The 15,228-nt window shown below is 41.9% G+C and overlaps 1 protein-coding gene across 1 annotated transcript in view; it reads right to left on the reverse strand.

Moving 5' to 3' along the window:
* Window positions 1-15,228, reverse strand: part of LOC142020629 (transcription initiation factor TFIID subunit 4-like) — a 207,653-nt gene that overhangs the window by 166,485 nt on the left and 25,940 nt on the right. The window contains exon 6 of the mRNA XM_075008660.1: window positions 4,736-4,905. Coding sequence (XP_074864761.1) covers window positions 4,736-4,905 — 170 coding nt within the window. The remainder of the gene's footprint in view (window positions 1-4,735; window positions 4,906-15,228) is intronic.

The raw sequence follows: 15,228 nt of genomic DNA on the forward strand, positions 1-15,228 counted from the left end.
GCCTCAGGGGTTCATGAAATTATTACATGGAATGTTGCAAGCTTCTATCCCAACCCAGCTTTGCCTCCAGTATTTATAATGGTATTAAATAAATTTAAAAGTGTTTTTCATTTATAAGTGGGGTTGCTCTCAGAGGCTTGCTACATGAGAGGGATCACCTACACAAAAGTTTGAGAATCACTGCTCTAACCTGTAACATTTTGGGTTAGTCAAAGAGCAAAATACAGATTCCTGAATATTACAAAGAGATTGCCTTTTGGTGAGCTGGAAACTACAAAGAGAGAGCTTTTATGAAAATCACATAAAATTCAAGGGCTCATCCTTCTACACAGACCAAGTACAGATGACATCTTCCCAAACATGCTGAACAGTAACAGAGAGGAAGCCGTGCTAGTCTATACGCTGAGTGTGAGAAAAGGAGAGCACTAAACTTTTATCCCATTCTATTTAAAGGGCTAATGTTAAGAAAAGGAAAATTTAGAGTAACTATCAGTATTTCCACAGAAAATGAGATATGTTAGACTGTAGAATATGTTCTCTCCACAAACAGTAAGGATGGGAATTCATTACTAACAATATTTATCAATAGGCCAGATGAAATACCACAAAGGGTGTGTCAACTCTAGAGTTTTGTCGATAGAAAGGGCCTTCTGTCAACATAACTCAGGGAGTGTCTAGACACAAAGCATTCTGTCGATAGAACTCTGCATTTGTCTCGAAAGTGTTATCTCTTTAAAATGTAAGGCATAACACTTCTGTCAGAGTTCTGTCAACAGGAGTGCAGTGTAGACACTTCTGCCAACAGAGTGGGTTTCTGGTTAACTGGGCAGCCCTGTTTGCAGAGCTTCCAGTCAGCTGTTCTGTCGACAGAGGACAGGGCAGTCTGGCTGCTCTCTGTCAACAGAGCAGATTGCTCTGTCAATCTGCTTGTGTGTAGATGCACTCTGTCGACAGAAGTTATGGTCGACAGACACTTCTAGTGTAGATGTAGCCAAAATGAACAACTGAGAACAATCCTGCATTGGCAAGACAATGGTCTATTTGCATCACTCAGCTTTTTCCCCAAGTGTAGCTTTCACGATCCTTCAAGTTTTCTATCAGCCCACTAGAGTTGTGCAAAGAGTAAGGTTAATGCCTCTGTTGTTTAGAGACTTTTATGGCCAAGTATACACTTGCATATATTTTCTATGACTTCTCGTTTACCTTTCATGCTTCTTACTATGTATGCAATTCTTGTGTCAGAAGTGATCTTGGATGTTCTTTGCATCTTTCTCTTCTTACAGTTCTTTACAGTTTTTCCTTTTTTCTTGGTGTTGGTTATCAATGCACATAAATTCTTCTCTCATTACTCCCTTTCCTTGTGTCCTGTTATCTTTCATTAAAATGCAATATAAAAGAAACTGTAGCCTAATTATTATCTGCCCTCACAATCAAGCAGCGATTATACATAAAATGAATCTTACACTCTTGCAATAATCCACTTAGGAGCTGTGACATATTATTTATTGTGGTGCTGCCAGCTGATTGCACAATGGAAACTCAATTTAAAGAATGTTCACATAACAGCAGCTACTTAAAAGCTACCAAAGTTAAGAGACTGTCCCCATCCATGAAAACCTAGTCAAAGAATAACTAAAAATGGGGAAAAAAAACAAAAACCAGGCATAAATGAGCCAAGCTTCTGTGTATTTTCCCAAATGTAAATTGACTTAAGAACCAGGAACTTTCACTATTTATTGGGTAACTGAAGACAGAGACTGGGGCGTCTCAATTTTTTCTCAGGTCATCAAGGAAACACCACCCAGGTGTGCTAAGGAAGCAAACAAAAGAGTCTGTCAAGTAAAATATACAGCACCACCAATCACAAGGGAAATTATAGCCTCTCCAAAATAAGAGACAGAGTGTTGTGTGTGCCACTGTGCAGTGGTGCTATGCAAAATAATCAGATTTTAAGCTTAATGATCGTGAGTAGAGTGATGACAAAATACATTGCCTGATGAAAAAACACTCTCTCTTGATTCTGAATCAAGACAGAGGTTGAAGCAATCAAAATCTTTGCCTTCATAGATGAACAAATTGCAACATTTGCTAATCAGAGATGACAAAACCCAAACCTGGAGAACAAATTAATTTAGGCAAGGATCTAGCATCTTTGCATTAATGTACCATTCAACTATTCCTTATATTTAGAAGGACTGATCATACTTATATTTAAAGCAAACTATAAACTATAGTGCTGCCAAGTTACTGTAGAAATAAGAATGTACAATATTTTAAGAAGAAATCTCTTTTACTATAACTTTGAGGCATTTGGCTGGTGTTAACTGCCAAAGACTGCATAGCATCTGCTCTCACTTTAGCAGTTTATACTATGACTCTGGTGAATGGAAAGCTCAGTCTCTGAAACAGCCTTTGGGGAACACTACTGAGTTTCTCTACAGAGCTCTCGCTCAGAGATGAGAAAGAGGGGAATTAATATTACAGAAAATTTGAAAGAACCAGCTTCTAAGGCAGCAGTGAATAGCAGTTTCCTGATGTTGTACATAACACAGTTCTTTCATTTACTGGAACATTAGAAAGGTGTCCTAAATACTGGAGTGATTATTAAATATGAAAAGCTTTCAAGCTGGAAAAAACCTTCCAATTTTTAGCCATACACAGACACATTAATGTAAGGAAAAAGTGTATTTACCTTTTTTATTTATAAACATAAAACAAAAGCAAGATAATAGTGGCTCCAATTAACAGAGACTTTCCTTTTCCTAGTGTGTCTAAAAACATGACAGTCTGTTTCGTGGAGTCCTTGTACGCCTAAGCATACCAACATATGGGAAGACTGAGCTTTGCGATACTCATACAATCCCATTATTTTAAGTACCCAGTAGCACAAACTACTGAATTTTGTGTGGTCCGCCGAGATCAACAAAATCTGACCACATACAGTGAAAACAAAGCTTCAAACTCAGCTGCAGGATTTCTCTCCTCAAGAGCCATGGATACTGAATAGTAGCCACTAGTGAACCCCACAGCCACATTCAAAACTACAGAAGACTTTATATAAAACCAAAATAAAGCTCTAGAAACAGCAGCAAGAGCTCACTAGGAGCAGCCATTCTGTTGGATTCACTGCTTTTGAGGAGCAAATCCCTGTGGCTGCTTTTAAAAGCTTTGAAAGTTTCATTTTCAATTATCAAAGCCAATAAAGTTTCAAAAAACAGCCACAGGGATTTGCTTCTCTGAGGAGCAAACCCCAAAAGGCAAATGGTGAACACTGTTCTATGGCTCTCAAACTATGTGCAGAGCCGTCTAAGCCCCATAATTCAAATTATATCTCCATGTTGGTCTGCAATTATTATACCCAGAAGAATTAATTAAGGATTGCACAGCAACTTTATTAGTGACTTTCCAGTTATTTTCACAGTTTTTAGGTCCAATTTTCTTTGCGTTTAGTTTTGTTACACCAGCATATGGTACAACGACAGCAGGTCTCACAATGGTCCTTCCAAGGACTTGCCCCTGAAGCCTGTGCACTTCATAATTTCAGACAGCAATCATCAGATTTCCAAAAATGTGCACTAATATTTTCTTACAGAAACTTCACATGATGACGTCATAACAAGGGTACTGGAATAAACGAATTATAGACTTAAAATTTATTTTCTGCTGTAGCTTCAATGCTGCAAAGGAACTACTCACAGTATGTAAAGCAAAGCACATGAATATGTCTTTTTAAAATATGGACGTCTCATAGCATAAAAGAGTTTCCATGCATTTGCATGGAATTTCCTCAGTATGAGACTATAGGTAAAATTTCCAAAATTATGTAAGTAACATACACGCCCACATCCCACTTTCACAGGTGAATTGGGTATTTAAAAGCCCAAGTCTCACTGAAAGTCAATGGTGTTTAAGCTTCTAAATCACATTTAAAATGGGACTTGGATGGCTTTTAAAATTTTACCTTAAGTCAAAATAAAATTTTGTTTTCCTGACTTTTTTGGATCTCATGTGGCCATCACATTTAACTTAGTTCACACTTCATTCAGAAAATAAATACTAAGTGTAATTACTTGCCACTTTTAAAAAGTCATGTTTTAATGCTTAATTTTTCATATTTTTTCAATTCTCAAAATATCTGTTAACATTCAGGCCCAACAGTCAATTAAAAGATATTTTTATCTATATTATAGCAAAAAACAAAACAAAAACTAAAACCAAACAAAAAAACTAACACCACAAAATTTTTAAATATTTACAGATGTTAGTAACTAGATTAATACATTTTAACCCTTTTTGGCTTTTAAAAAATACATCAGGATGAACAACTTGTCTTCTAAACCAGAGGAGTAAGTAGGAGACCTGGATTCTATTCTTGACTCTCACTCAGACTTCTGCCATGACCTTGGGCAAGTCACTTAACATTGCCATGCCTCATCTTGGTCATATGCAATCTCTAAGTAATAATATTTCCCAGTCTCAAAGGGGTAATGGGAGGCTTAATTCCCTAATATTTGCAAATAGTTTGGAGGTCCTTAAGAAGATTATAAAAAAAAAGTGTCACTTTGGTATAGTTTGATACAGCCAAGATACTTTTGAATGAAAAATGGATACACAACTGAAATGCTTATAGAACCTTCATTATATCAATGCTGGGTACTATAGTGTATTGTGACACTGACTAAAGCTGAACAGCCCCAAAGGCAATACTACTGAAAGCAAATGACATGCTTCTCACCCATTTCTAGTATTCGTTTATGTAAAGGGATAGCAGCAAGAAAGGGTTCGTCTTTACAAGACTGTATCTGGGTTCCAACCAAGTCGGAGTTGGTTGCCATAATTCGGGCACTCTCTTCATTAAGGTTAACTCCAGCCATAGAGGCAACATCATTGATGTCATCGTCATCTCTATAACAAAAGCATAAACAAAAGATAATTTTGCACGTGATACATTAACTTGTATAAATTAACTGCCTCCCTTAAAGGGAATAATCATGCTGTGCACCTGAGCAGGAGAGGGAATCTAGGCCAGCTTATTAGCACAGCCACCAGGCTCTGTTTTATCATGGAATACCCACAACTTAGACATAATTTACTAGAACGTATCTCTGACCACTCTACATCAGACAATCTGCAAAAGTGGTATGATTGTAGCCAGAAAGAACACCTTCCCTTGACTGGAAGCTGATGAGAAACATGGATAGCGATGACAGCTATGTGGCCAGCTGGAGGAGATTAGTAATGACCACAGACCACAAGGCACTTGGTCTTCCCTGCATACTGATGACTTGAGAGTAGGGATTAATCAACAACAGTAATTAAAAACAAAAAACCCAAGCCCACAAACCCTGAAAACAGAGTCCTGTTTCAAACTGCTCAAGGTTCAAGAGATACTGTTATTAAAACGACTACTGTGAACAACAAATCTCACAAAATGCCAAAGAAAAAAAGAAAACAGACCACCAAAAAAAAAATGTTTAGCCTAAAAACCTTAATGCTTTTGATGGAACTGGCACCACTTCAGAGAAGCTAAACAAGATCACACGAGGCTGAAGATCCATTTCTGGCAAAGCCATATGAGGTTAGCTGAAAATTGGACCATGTGAAGATAATCACAAACATGAATACGTAGTTAGATAAATTGGTATGAAGGGTAAGTGAAGCTAGAACAAATAAACTGGCAGCCCAGATCTCCGATTAGAGTTAAAATAGAGGTGTTGATCATACCACAAATCTGTTTAAGCTTACTGGCTTGAGTAATTAATGAAAATAAAGCACTAACTTACAAACATGCTATACATGAACACCTAAATGAGAATATGAAATGCAGCCAGGAAGAAAAAGGCCTAGGATCATTCTTACAGAAATGGTTCCAAACTATTTTGCATTTGCATTCCACAGAACACCTTATGTATGTAGAACAAGCCCACAGAGTCTGTAACAAGCAAAATGCAAACACAATAAATGCTTACACCATTATCATTGTATTCCCAAATAATTATGATAAATGTGGGATTTTGCAAGCATCCTCCCACCAAAATTTATATTATGACAACTCCTAAGCAGACCTACAGCCAATGTCATCACATTCCTTTCAACCAGGATCCACAGTATATACCTCTGTGATCCCAGCATTTGGTCTCCAAGAGACAATTTCACCTCCATCAAACACTCATTCTAACAGAAAAATAGAGATTGTCCCCATTTCCCACAAAGTTGGTGACATACAAGCAAATAATAATTGGCAGAACTTTCAAGATAACATATAATTATAAAAAATACCCTTTTCCTCCCCCAAAAATTAAATTTTGGGAACACTTATTTCTTCTTTCTTTAGTGTTCCAACCATGATCTTCCTTACCCCAGCCTCATAACAGTAAGCAGGAACTGAACTGCTTTTTAGCTTACCATGTGCTTTAACAATAAGTAAAAATAATTTTCACACAATTTGAATCCTATTACCATTCTTTTGCATGATAATTTTTAAAGATACCATAGAAGCACGACTCAAAACTGAGAAGTTTTAAAGTGTACAATTTACAGAAAAAAATAAAATCTACACGTGAATTTTGCAAGAGAAAAAGCTTAGAGATCAGACAGTCAAATATACCTCACAAAGTAATTCATTTTTTAAAAAAAACTTTTACTTCCATGTTTTTCTGGTGAACTTAGTGCTCAAGAATGGTAACAATACCCTAACTACTGAAAAATCCCATTTACTCACAAAACAGATATGGCACGGATAAGGGCAGAGTAATGGTCCAGAAACTCTATACTCCAGCAATTTTTTTAAAATTAAAAAGTTCGTAAAGCAGTTTTTAAATTCAGGGCAGGGAGGAAGCCAAAAGGTGCAGAGGAGCACGTGGTTTCGTCAGATGCATCCCTTGTGGAAGATCTATTAATGGAGATTATCCTGGCAGGCCCACCAACTTGGGGGAGAGGAAGAGACAAAGGGGGCAACACAGGGTCCTGTGATTCAAAAGGGCCCAGAGTTCCCAGACACCACCAATTGCCCCAGGCAGCACACCCTGGGTGGTGCTGAAGGTCTGGCAGGGGGAAGCTAGCCCCAAGCCTCCAGTCCCACCTCTTCCACTTCAGGCCCTACCCCTTTTCAGGAGTATGGAGCTGAAACCTTCCCCTTTGCCCCCGCCAATAAAATAAAAATAAAAATAAAAACAAAAACAAAAACAAAACAAAAAAACACCACACCTTGTCTAGAGTCCTGGCAATTCTGCTGGCCTCCCTGTGCTCTGGTAAGAAAGAGTAGATGGAAAATGATAAAATACAGGCAAGTTCTGACCAGAAGCAGTCAAATGAAATGGAGTCCCATTCAGTTACATTATGTAACAGCAGACAGCTAAAAGGAGACAAGTGTTTACAGTGCTTATATACCAGTGATAAAGTCTAAATAATAAGATGGGCAAACTACAGTGCCTCATATGAAATGAAGATATTGATATAACAAGCATCATGGAAACTTGGTAGAATGAGGATAATCAATGGGACACAGTATTACCTGAGTACAAAATACATCAGAAGGACAGAACAGGTTGTGCTGGTGGGGGAGAGGCACTGTATATGAAGGAAAGTGTAGAATCAAATGAAATAAAAAACTTACATGAGCCAAACTATACCATAGAATCTCCATGGACAATTCCATGTTCCAGTAATAAGACTATAGCAAGCAGTAGGGATATATTACTGATCACCTGACCGTAGTGACTATAAAATGCTCAAGGAGATTAGAGATGCTATTAAAAATAAAAATCTCAGTCAACTATCCTATATTGACTTGGTACATATAACGTCAGGACACAATCCAGAGCTACAGTTTCTTGATACCTTAATGATTACTCCTTGAAGCAGCTACCTCTGGAATCCAAAAGAGAAGGTGCAAGTCTTGATTTAGTCCTAATTGGAGTCCAGGATCTGGTCAAAGAGGTGAATTTAGCTCAATCAATTTGTAATAGTGACCATCATGTAATTAAATGTAACATAAACAGGGCAGGGAAAACACTACAGAAGACCCACACTGTAGTATTTAATTACAGAAAGGGGAACTACACAAAAATGAAGTCAATTAACCAGAAATTAAAAGGTATCATGACAAAAGAGAAATTTCTGAAAGCTGAATGGAAATTTTTAAATACACTACAATAGAGGCTCAAGTTAAATGTATACCTAAAATTAAAAAAGCGCCACCATGGCTAATCAAAAAAAAAGTAAAAGCAGCAGTGAGAGGCCAAAAGGCATCCTTTAAAAAGTGGAAATTAAATCCAAGTGAGGAAAATAGAAAGGAGCATAAACTCTGGCAAACAAAGTGTGAAAATATAATTAGGAAGGCCAAAAAAAGAGTTTGAAGTACAACTAGCCAAAAACTCAAAAAAGTAATATCAAAAACTTTGTAAGTACATCAGAAGCAGGAAGCCTGATAAACAACCACTGGATGATCCAGATGTTAAAGGAGCACTCAAGGACAATCAGGCCATTGTAGAAAAACTAAATTCTTTTTATCAGCCTTCATGGCTGAAGATCTGAGGGAGATTCCCAAACATGAGCCATTCTTTTTAGGTGACAAATCTGAGCAACTGTCCCACACTGAATAGTCATTAACGGAGGTTTTGGAGCAAATTGATAAATTAGACAATAATAAGTCACCAGAACTAGATGGTATTGATTGAAGAATTCTGAAGGAACTCAAATGTGAAATTGCAGAATTGCTAACTATTGTATGTAAGCTAGCCTTTAAATCATCTTCTGTACCAGATGATTGGAGACAAGCTAATGTGATGTAGTCATTTTCTGTACCAGATGATAGGAGGTAATCTAATATGCCAACTTTTTAAAAAAAGGCAATCCTGGCAAACACAGAGCAGTACACCTGCAAAGCACTACAAAAGGATACCTCAAAACTGAGTAACCAGGCAACAAAATGACACACAAAATATAATGTTGATAAGTGCAAAGTATCGGGTCTAAATTAGCTGTTACCACTAAAGAGAGAGATCTTGGAGTCACTGTGGACAGTTCTCTGAAACCGTCCACTCAATGCGCAGAAGCAGTCAAAAAGGCAAACAGAACGTTGGGAATCATTAAGAAAGAGATAGATAAGAAGACAGAAAATATGACATTGACATTACATAAATCCCTGCCATGCTCACCTCTTGCATACTGTAAGCAGATGTGGTCACCCCATCTCAAAAAAAGACTTACTGGAATTACAAAAGGTTCAGAAAAGAACAACAAAAATGATTAGGGATATGGAATGGCTTCTGTGTCAGGAAAGATTAATGAGGCTTGGAAAACAGATGATTAAGAGGGGAGGTAAGATTGAGATCTATAAAATAGTGATACGGAGAAAAGTAAGTGTTATTTACTTCTCATAACACAAGAACGAGGAGTCACCAAATGAAATTGATAGGTGGCAGATTTAAAACAGACACAGAACGCACAGTCAACCCATGGAACTCCTTGCCAGAGGATGTTGTGAAGGCCAAAACTATAATAGCATTCAAAAAAAGAACTAGATAAATTCAGGAAACATAGGTTCATCAATGGCTATTAGCCAGGATGGGTGGGGATATTGTCCCTAGTGTCTGTTTGCCAGGAGCTGGGAATGAGTGACAGGGAATGGATCACTTGATGATTACTTGTTCTTTTCATTTCTGCTGGGGCCCCTGTCATTGGCCACTCCTGGAAGACAGAATACTAGATGGACTTTTGATTTGACCCATTACGGCCATTCTTATGTTTCACCCTGCTCTGTTGCTCAGGTCTTACAATTCACATTTGATCTCTGTCTTCTCTTCTAAAACTGTAACTTATAAGGTGTAAGAGGATTCATGTGCATATTTTCTCACGGAGATGTGAACAAACTATCAGCTCATTTCTTTGCCACTGGACTGCTGATCAGTCTTTGACCAGACATACACAATAAGACTACACTTGAGTCATTGAACTCCTTATAATGGCAGGTCACATGATGGCAATATGGACAAGAAACTGGTTTCTGAATGTATCTGACTCCACTTGGCTTGATACCCTGAGCACAAGCTGACGGATAACGAAGCAAGATGTTCATGGGTAGCGGCTGAAACCAGAGTGTATAAATCAAGGGGATCCATGAGCCTGGTGGCCTTACAGCAAAACCATCCATGGCCCTGAAGAAAGGCCACAATCTCTGCTGTTGAAATCATAGATTCATAGCACTGGAAGGGACCTCAAGATGTCATCTAGTCCGGTTCCCTAGACTCATGGCAGGACTCAGTAGTGTCTAAACCAGAGATGTGGAACCTATGGTCCACAGGCTGCATCTGGCACATGGCTTGTATTGATCCATCCACAGCTTGCCATGATCCAGCCTGCGGGGCTCTGGGCTTCCCTCAAGCCACACCAAGATGAGCCAGCGCTGGCACTCCAACCCCCTACCGAGTCTCCACGCTTCAGTGCCTCCCCTGTGTGGATGGCACATCAGCACCTGGTCAGGGGCTCAGGGCTTCCCTCAACCCACCACAAGATGAACCAGAGTTGGCACTCCGGTCCCCCAGCAAGTCTCCAAGCCACAGTGCCTCCCCTGTGTGGGTGGTATGCCAGCCCCAGGTCCCCACTGTAGGGGAGAAGCAGTGGGGAGCCAGCACTACCTGAGTGTCTGGCTCTGCCTGGTGGCGAGGAGGAAGAGGCTCTGCATGATGTCCTTCCCTTTCCCAGAAGGATGGAGGAACGGCCACACAGGGAAGTGCTCACCTCTAAGACCCACTCCCATTGTTTCCATTGGCTGCTCATTTCTGGCTGTACACCAGAGCCAAGAAGAGCTGCCAAAATCGACTAGTCCCGGGCTACCAGAAGGACTAATCCAGTACTGGGGGAATGGGGTGGCTGAGTCTCAGCAGCTCCCTTAGGGGGCTACAACACGAAGAAAACCCTAGCCCCACAAAGTGGCATGAGTGAGGAGTGGCGTCTCTCTTATTTTTTTTTTTTAACCTGCTTCTCATTTCTCAAGCACACTGGTAAAGGTTTGGTTTTATTTTCCTCTCCTTTTAGAACACTCCTTGAAGGAATGAAGCCCACTGGGGCACTGCACAGTCTATAAATCTTATTAATCTAGTGACATTTGTTAAAATAATATGGGTAAGGGACACCTTTTTTTCCCCTCTCAGGAGGGACAACACTGCAGATGTGGAAACTTTTTGCAAGGGGACACTGATCAAAATTTGAGGAAAGTGGAGTCAAGGGCAATAACACACAAATAAATTTCCATACACTATTTAAACAAAATTTCATTCACTTACGAGTCATATTACCCTAAACCAGAGGTCAGCAACCTTTCAGAGGTGGAGTGTCGCAATTTGGCCTTTTCACCTCTATAGCTGCGTCCACATTAGCCGACTATTTTGAAGCAGCCAGCCCAACTTTGAAATAGCGCATGTTGCATCTACGCACGCTGTGTGCTACTTCGAAGTTGAAATCGATGCCAGGCGGCGAGATGTTGAAATCACTATCCCCCATCAGAAGATGGGAATAGCACCCTACTTCGAAGTTGAACGTTGAAGTAGGGTGTGTGTAGACAATCCGTGTCCCGCTACTGTGAAACAGCGGGGTCCTCCATGGAGGCAAACAGCTGACTGGTTGACACATGCTCTGCAGCTGCTGCGGGGCTCTATGGTTGCCACATGCAGCAGTCCTTAAAGCACCACGGACCCAGATATCCTGTGGCAGGAAGCTGAGAGCGTGTAGGCAGCAGCACACCCACTTGGCAGCCCTGCACGCACTCCAGAGGCCCCAGTCCACCACCCAGCACCCATGGCAGCCAGCCAGCCCCCTGAGCACCCCCAGGGCACACCCTCCAAGGGGTTCCAGGGCTCCACGCCATCCAGCCGGGAGTGAGGCGAGGAGAGAGGTAGCGGGGCCCCTCCTGGACGGACGCTGAGCTCCGAGACATGCTGGGGCTCTGAGGTGAGGAGGAGGTGCTGCTACAGATAATGGGAAGCAAGTGGTGGAACACAGAAGCGTTCGCTCGGCTGGCCGAGGGCCTGGCTGCTCGGGGTCACCCTGCCCACACTCCTGACCATGTCAGGAGTAAATTCAAGGAGCTGCAGCAGGGTTACGCCTGGTCCCAGGACACGGCCAGCTGGTCTGGGGCCACCCGCGCTGCTTGCCCCTATTACAGGGAGCTCAGGGAAATTCTGGGCCCCCAGTACACCTCCTCCCCCTGCGGTCACCCTTGACACCATGGCCGAGGAGCCCCAGCAGGCCTCAGAGCTGGAATCCAGACCAGAGGCCAGCCCTGCACCCCAGGGGCCCCCAGAAGAGCCCGCCCCTGGGACAGCGGAGGAGGGATCCAGCAATGGGGAGCTCCTCAACGATCTCCCCTCCCGCAGCTCCAGCAGGGCATCCGCCTGACGGGTGTCCCCCGACCGCGAGAGTGGACCATCAGGTATGTACCCCACAGGGCGTACACTCCCAGGTTATGGGGAGGGGGCAAAGGACATGACCAGGGCCCCCCACGGCCCCACCAGACCACGGCCCCAGGACAGCGGCACAGCCTCCAGGGCCTGTCAGCACCCGCCCCCACAGACAGTGCCATACCCCATCCCCGGAGGGGTGGGGGTGCTGAGCCCCCAAAGGGGGCCACCCACAGGACACCATGCCCATGGTTGGGGGACAGGGGATGGTGACCCAGCACCAGGGGGGCATGGGCCACAGGCCAGGGCCCAGTAATAACGGCTGTCCTCTCTCTTCCCTGCTCTTTCCGCAGATGCACCATCCGAGGGCCACAACAGCGCTGCGATGTCCGTGGTGCCAGACGGCCCGCCGTGGACATCGCACAGCGGCAGCCAGCCAGAGCAGGGACCAACCCCAGGATGAGCCCACCACTGCCGGAGCCAGCCACAGGCAGCTGCTGACCCCCAAGGTCCTTGACACCCTGGAAGTTTAGGTGAAGAACCAGCAGTATGATCGATGTCTGTGACACACGAGAAAATTATTAAACATCAATATAAATAGCTGGAGAAAAAGACAACCTTATTTGCTATAAATTTTTTAAAAGTACAACTATATATCTTATACCAAGGGATCATCACCATAATTCATTACCTCCTGCACTAATTTTTGACTATTATGTAAATATGAATATAGATAATTCATACATACATTTCAGACAAAACAGTTGTATTGAAGTCAATTAGAATTATGAACATGTGACAATTTTACAGCCACATGACAGATCCTAAAAAGTACAGCATTACTCATCACAATTTCAATGTCAAATTGTTTTGTCTTTATGAATTATCATGATGATCCCCCCACTATCCTCTGCCAAAAAATAAAAAGAATGCTTACATATAGTTGTAAAGCTACAAAAAAGAAAACAATGTAGTTCTACCACCCCAATTTAAAAATATATTCTTATTGCTATAATGCCACCATGAGTCACTGTACTGTTGAAAACATTCCCTGCCTTAAACCCTCTCTGCCAAGTTGCAGGGATGATCTATAAACATCACAAGGAGTCGTATGCTAAATTTACATAAAGAAGTTTATCCTTAATATTAATATTTTTATTTATCTGCTAGAGATTAACTCAATTCCCCACCCTGACTTCTGAATGATGTTTTTAACATCTAGTATTTTTAAATATACAAATTCCGAATAAAAGATTAGAGTCCATACATTATAAACAAAACAGGCTACAATTAGTGACAATAAACTATTTTTTTTCTGAAAGGGTTCCAGTAATATTAAAGAGCACTTCAACATCACTAAGGCTACGTCTACACTACAATGATCTGTTAACAGAAGTTACTGTCAGAAGACATCTTTTGGTAAACTTCGGTAGACAGATCACATCCACAGACAAAAGCAGATCAAAAAGCAACCTATTCTGTCCACAAGGAGTGGTCAAACTGCTTGACCGCTCTCTTGACAGAATGGCCAACCAGAAGCTTGGCAAACAAGGCTGCCTGGTGACCCAAAAGCTGTCTGACAACAGAGGGCCTTCTAGAGTGTCTGCTCAGAAACTTTTCTATACAGAAACTTTTCTGTCAACAGAATGTCGACAAAACACATTTTGTGTGTAGATGATCTGTGAGTTTAGTCAACTAAACCCTCTACCGCAGATGTAGCCTAAAGGTTTATTTCATCATGAGAACCCCTCAGTAGAATAATTTTCTTGCATTTCACTTGATAATGTATTATTAATAGTGTAGAGAATAAAACATTACAGGAAATGTAGAAGTAGCAAATTTTATTAGTAATTGGTAATCTGAGTCTTCCAATCTAATAATAGCAGTCTGTCATTTGCCCCTTTTTTAAAATGTTGAAGAATTATAGAATGGAGGTTAGAGTGGTTTTGGATACTTTATGAAGAAATATGACTTTGAAAAAAAAAAGCCTAGCAAACATTGTTTCTCAACTGTTTCCCATAAAAGTCAACTTTTCACTACAAATGAGGGGGGTTTCAGTAGTAATTCGGTGAAACAAAAATGCCATCCAGTGGTAGGTTAGATTGATGGTTACTGTCTATTCCCCATTCGCAGCATGACATACAAGGTGCGTCTGCACTAGAGCGAAACACTGAAGTAGCAAGGACCACTCTTAAATAGCGCACACCGTGTCTACGCACGCTGCGTGCTACTTGGAAGTTTCAACTGACCTTAGATGTGGAAACCACTGAAACCACTATCCCCATGAGAAGGTGAGAACAGCGCCCTACTTTGATGTTTAACGTAGAAGTAGGATGCGTGTAGACGATCTGTGTCCTGTTACTTCAAAATAGCAGGGTCCGCCATGGCGGCAATCAGCTGGGACTCAGAGACATACTGTTCAGCCTCTGCAGGGCTCTATGATCTCTGCTCCCAGTGACTCTTAAAGCCACACGGACCCAGAAACCCCATAGCAGGAAGCTGAGACCATATAGGCAGCAGCTGTGCCATGCACTACTCCTGCATGACCCAGAGACAGCTGATGGCAGCCAGCCAGCCAGCCAGCCCCCTGAGCGCCCCCAGGGCTCCCAGGCCTCCAGCCGGCGGGGCAGGAAGTGGGGCCCCTCCTGGACTGACGTTGAGCTCCGTGACCTGCTGGGGCTCTGGGGTGAAGAGGAGGTGCTTCACGTAATGGGGAGCAAGCAGCGGAACACGAATGTGTTCACCTGTCTGGCTGAGGGCCTGACTGCCCGGGGTCACCCTGCCCACACTCCTAACCACGTCTGCAGCAAGGTCAAGGGGCTGCGATAGG

The sequence above is a fragment of the Carettochelys insculpta genome, chromosome 14 (genome assembly GCF_033958435.1).
Source record: "Carettochelys insculpta isolate YL-2023 chromosome 14, ASM3395843v1, whole genome shotgun sequence".
In the NCBI taxonomy this organism is placed as follows: Eukaryota; Metazoa; Chordata; order Testudines; family Carettochelyidae; genus Carettochelys; species Carettochelys insculpta.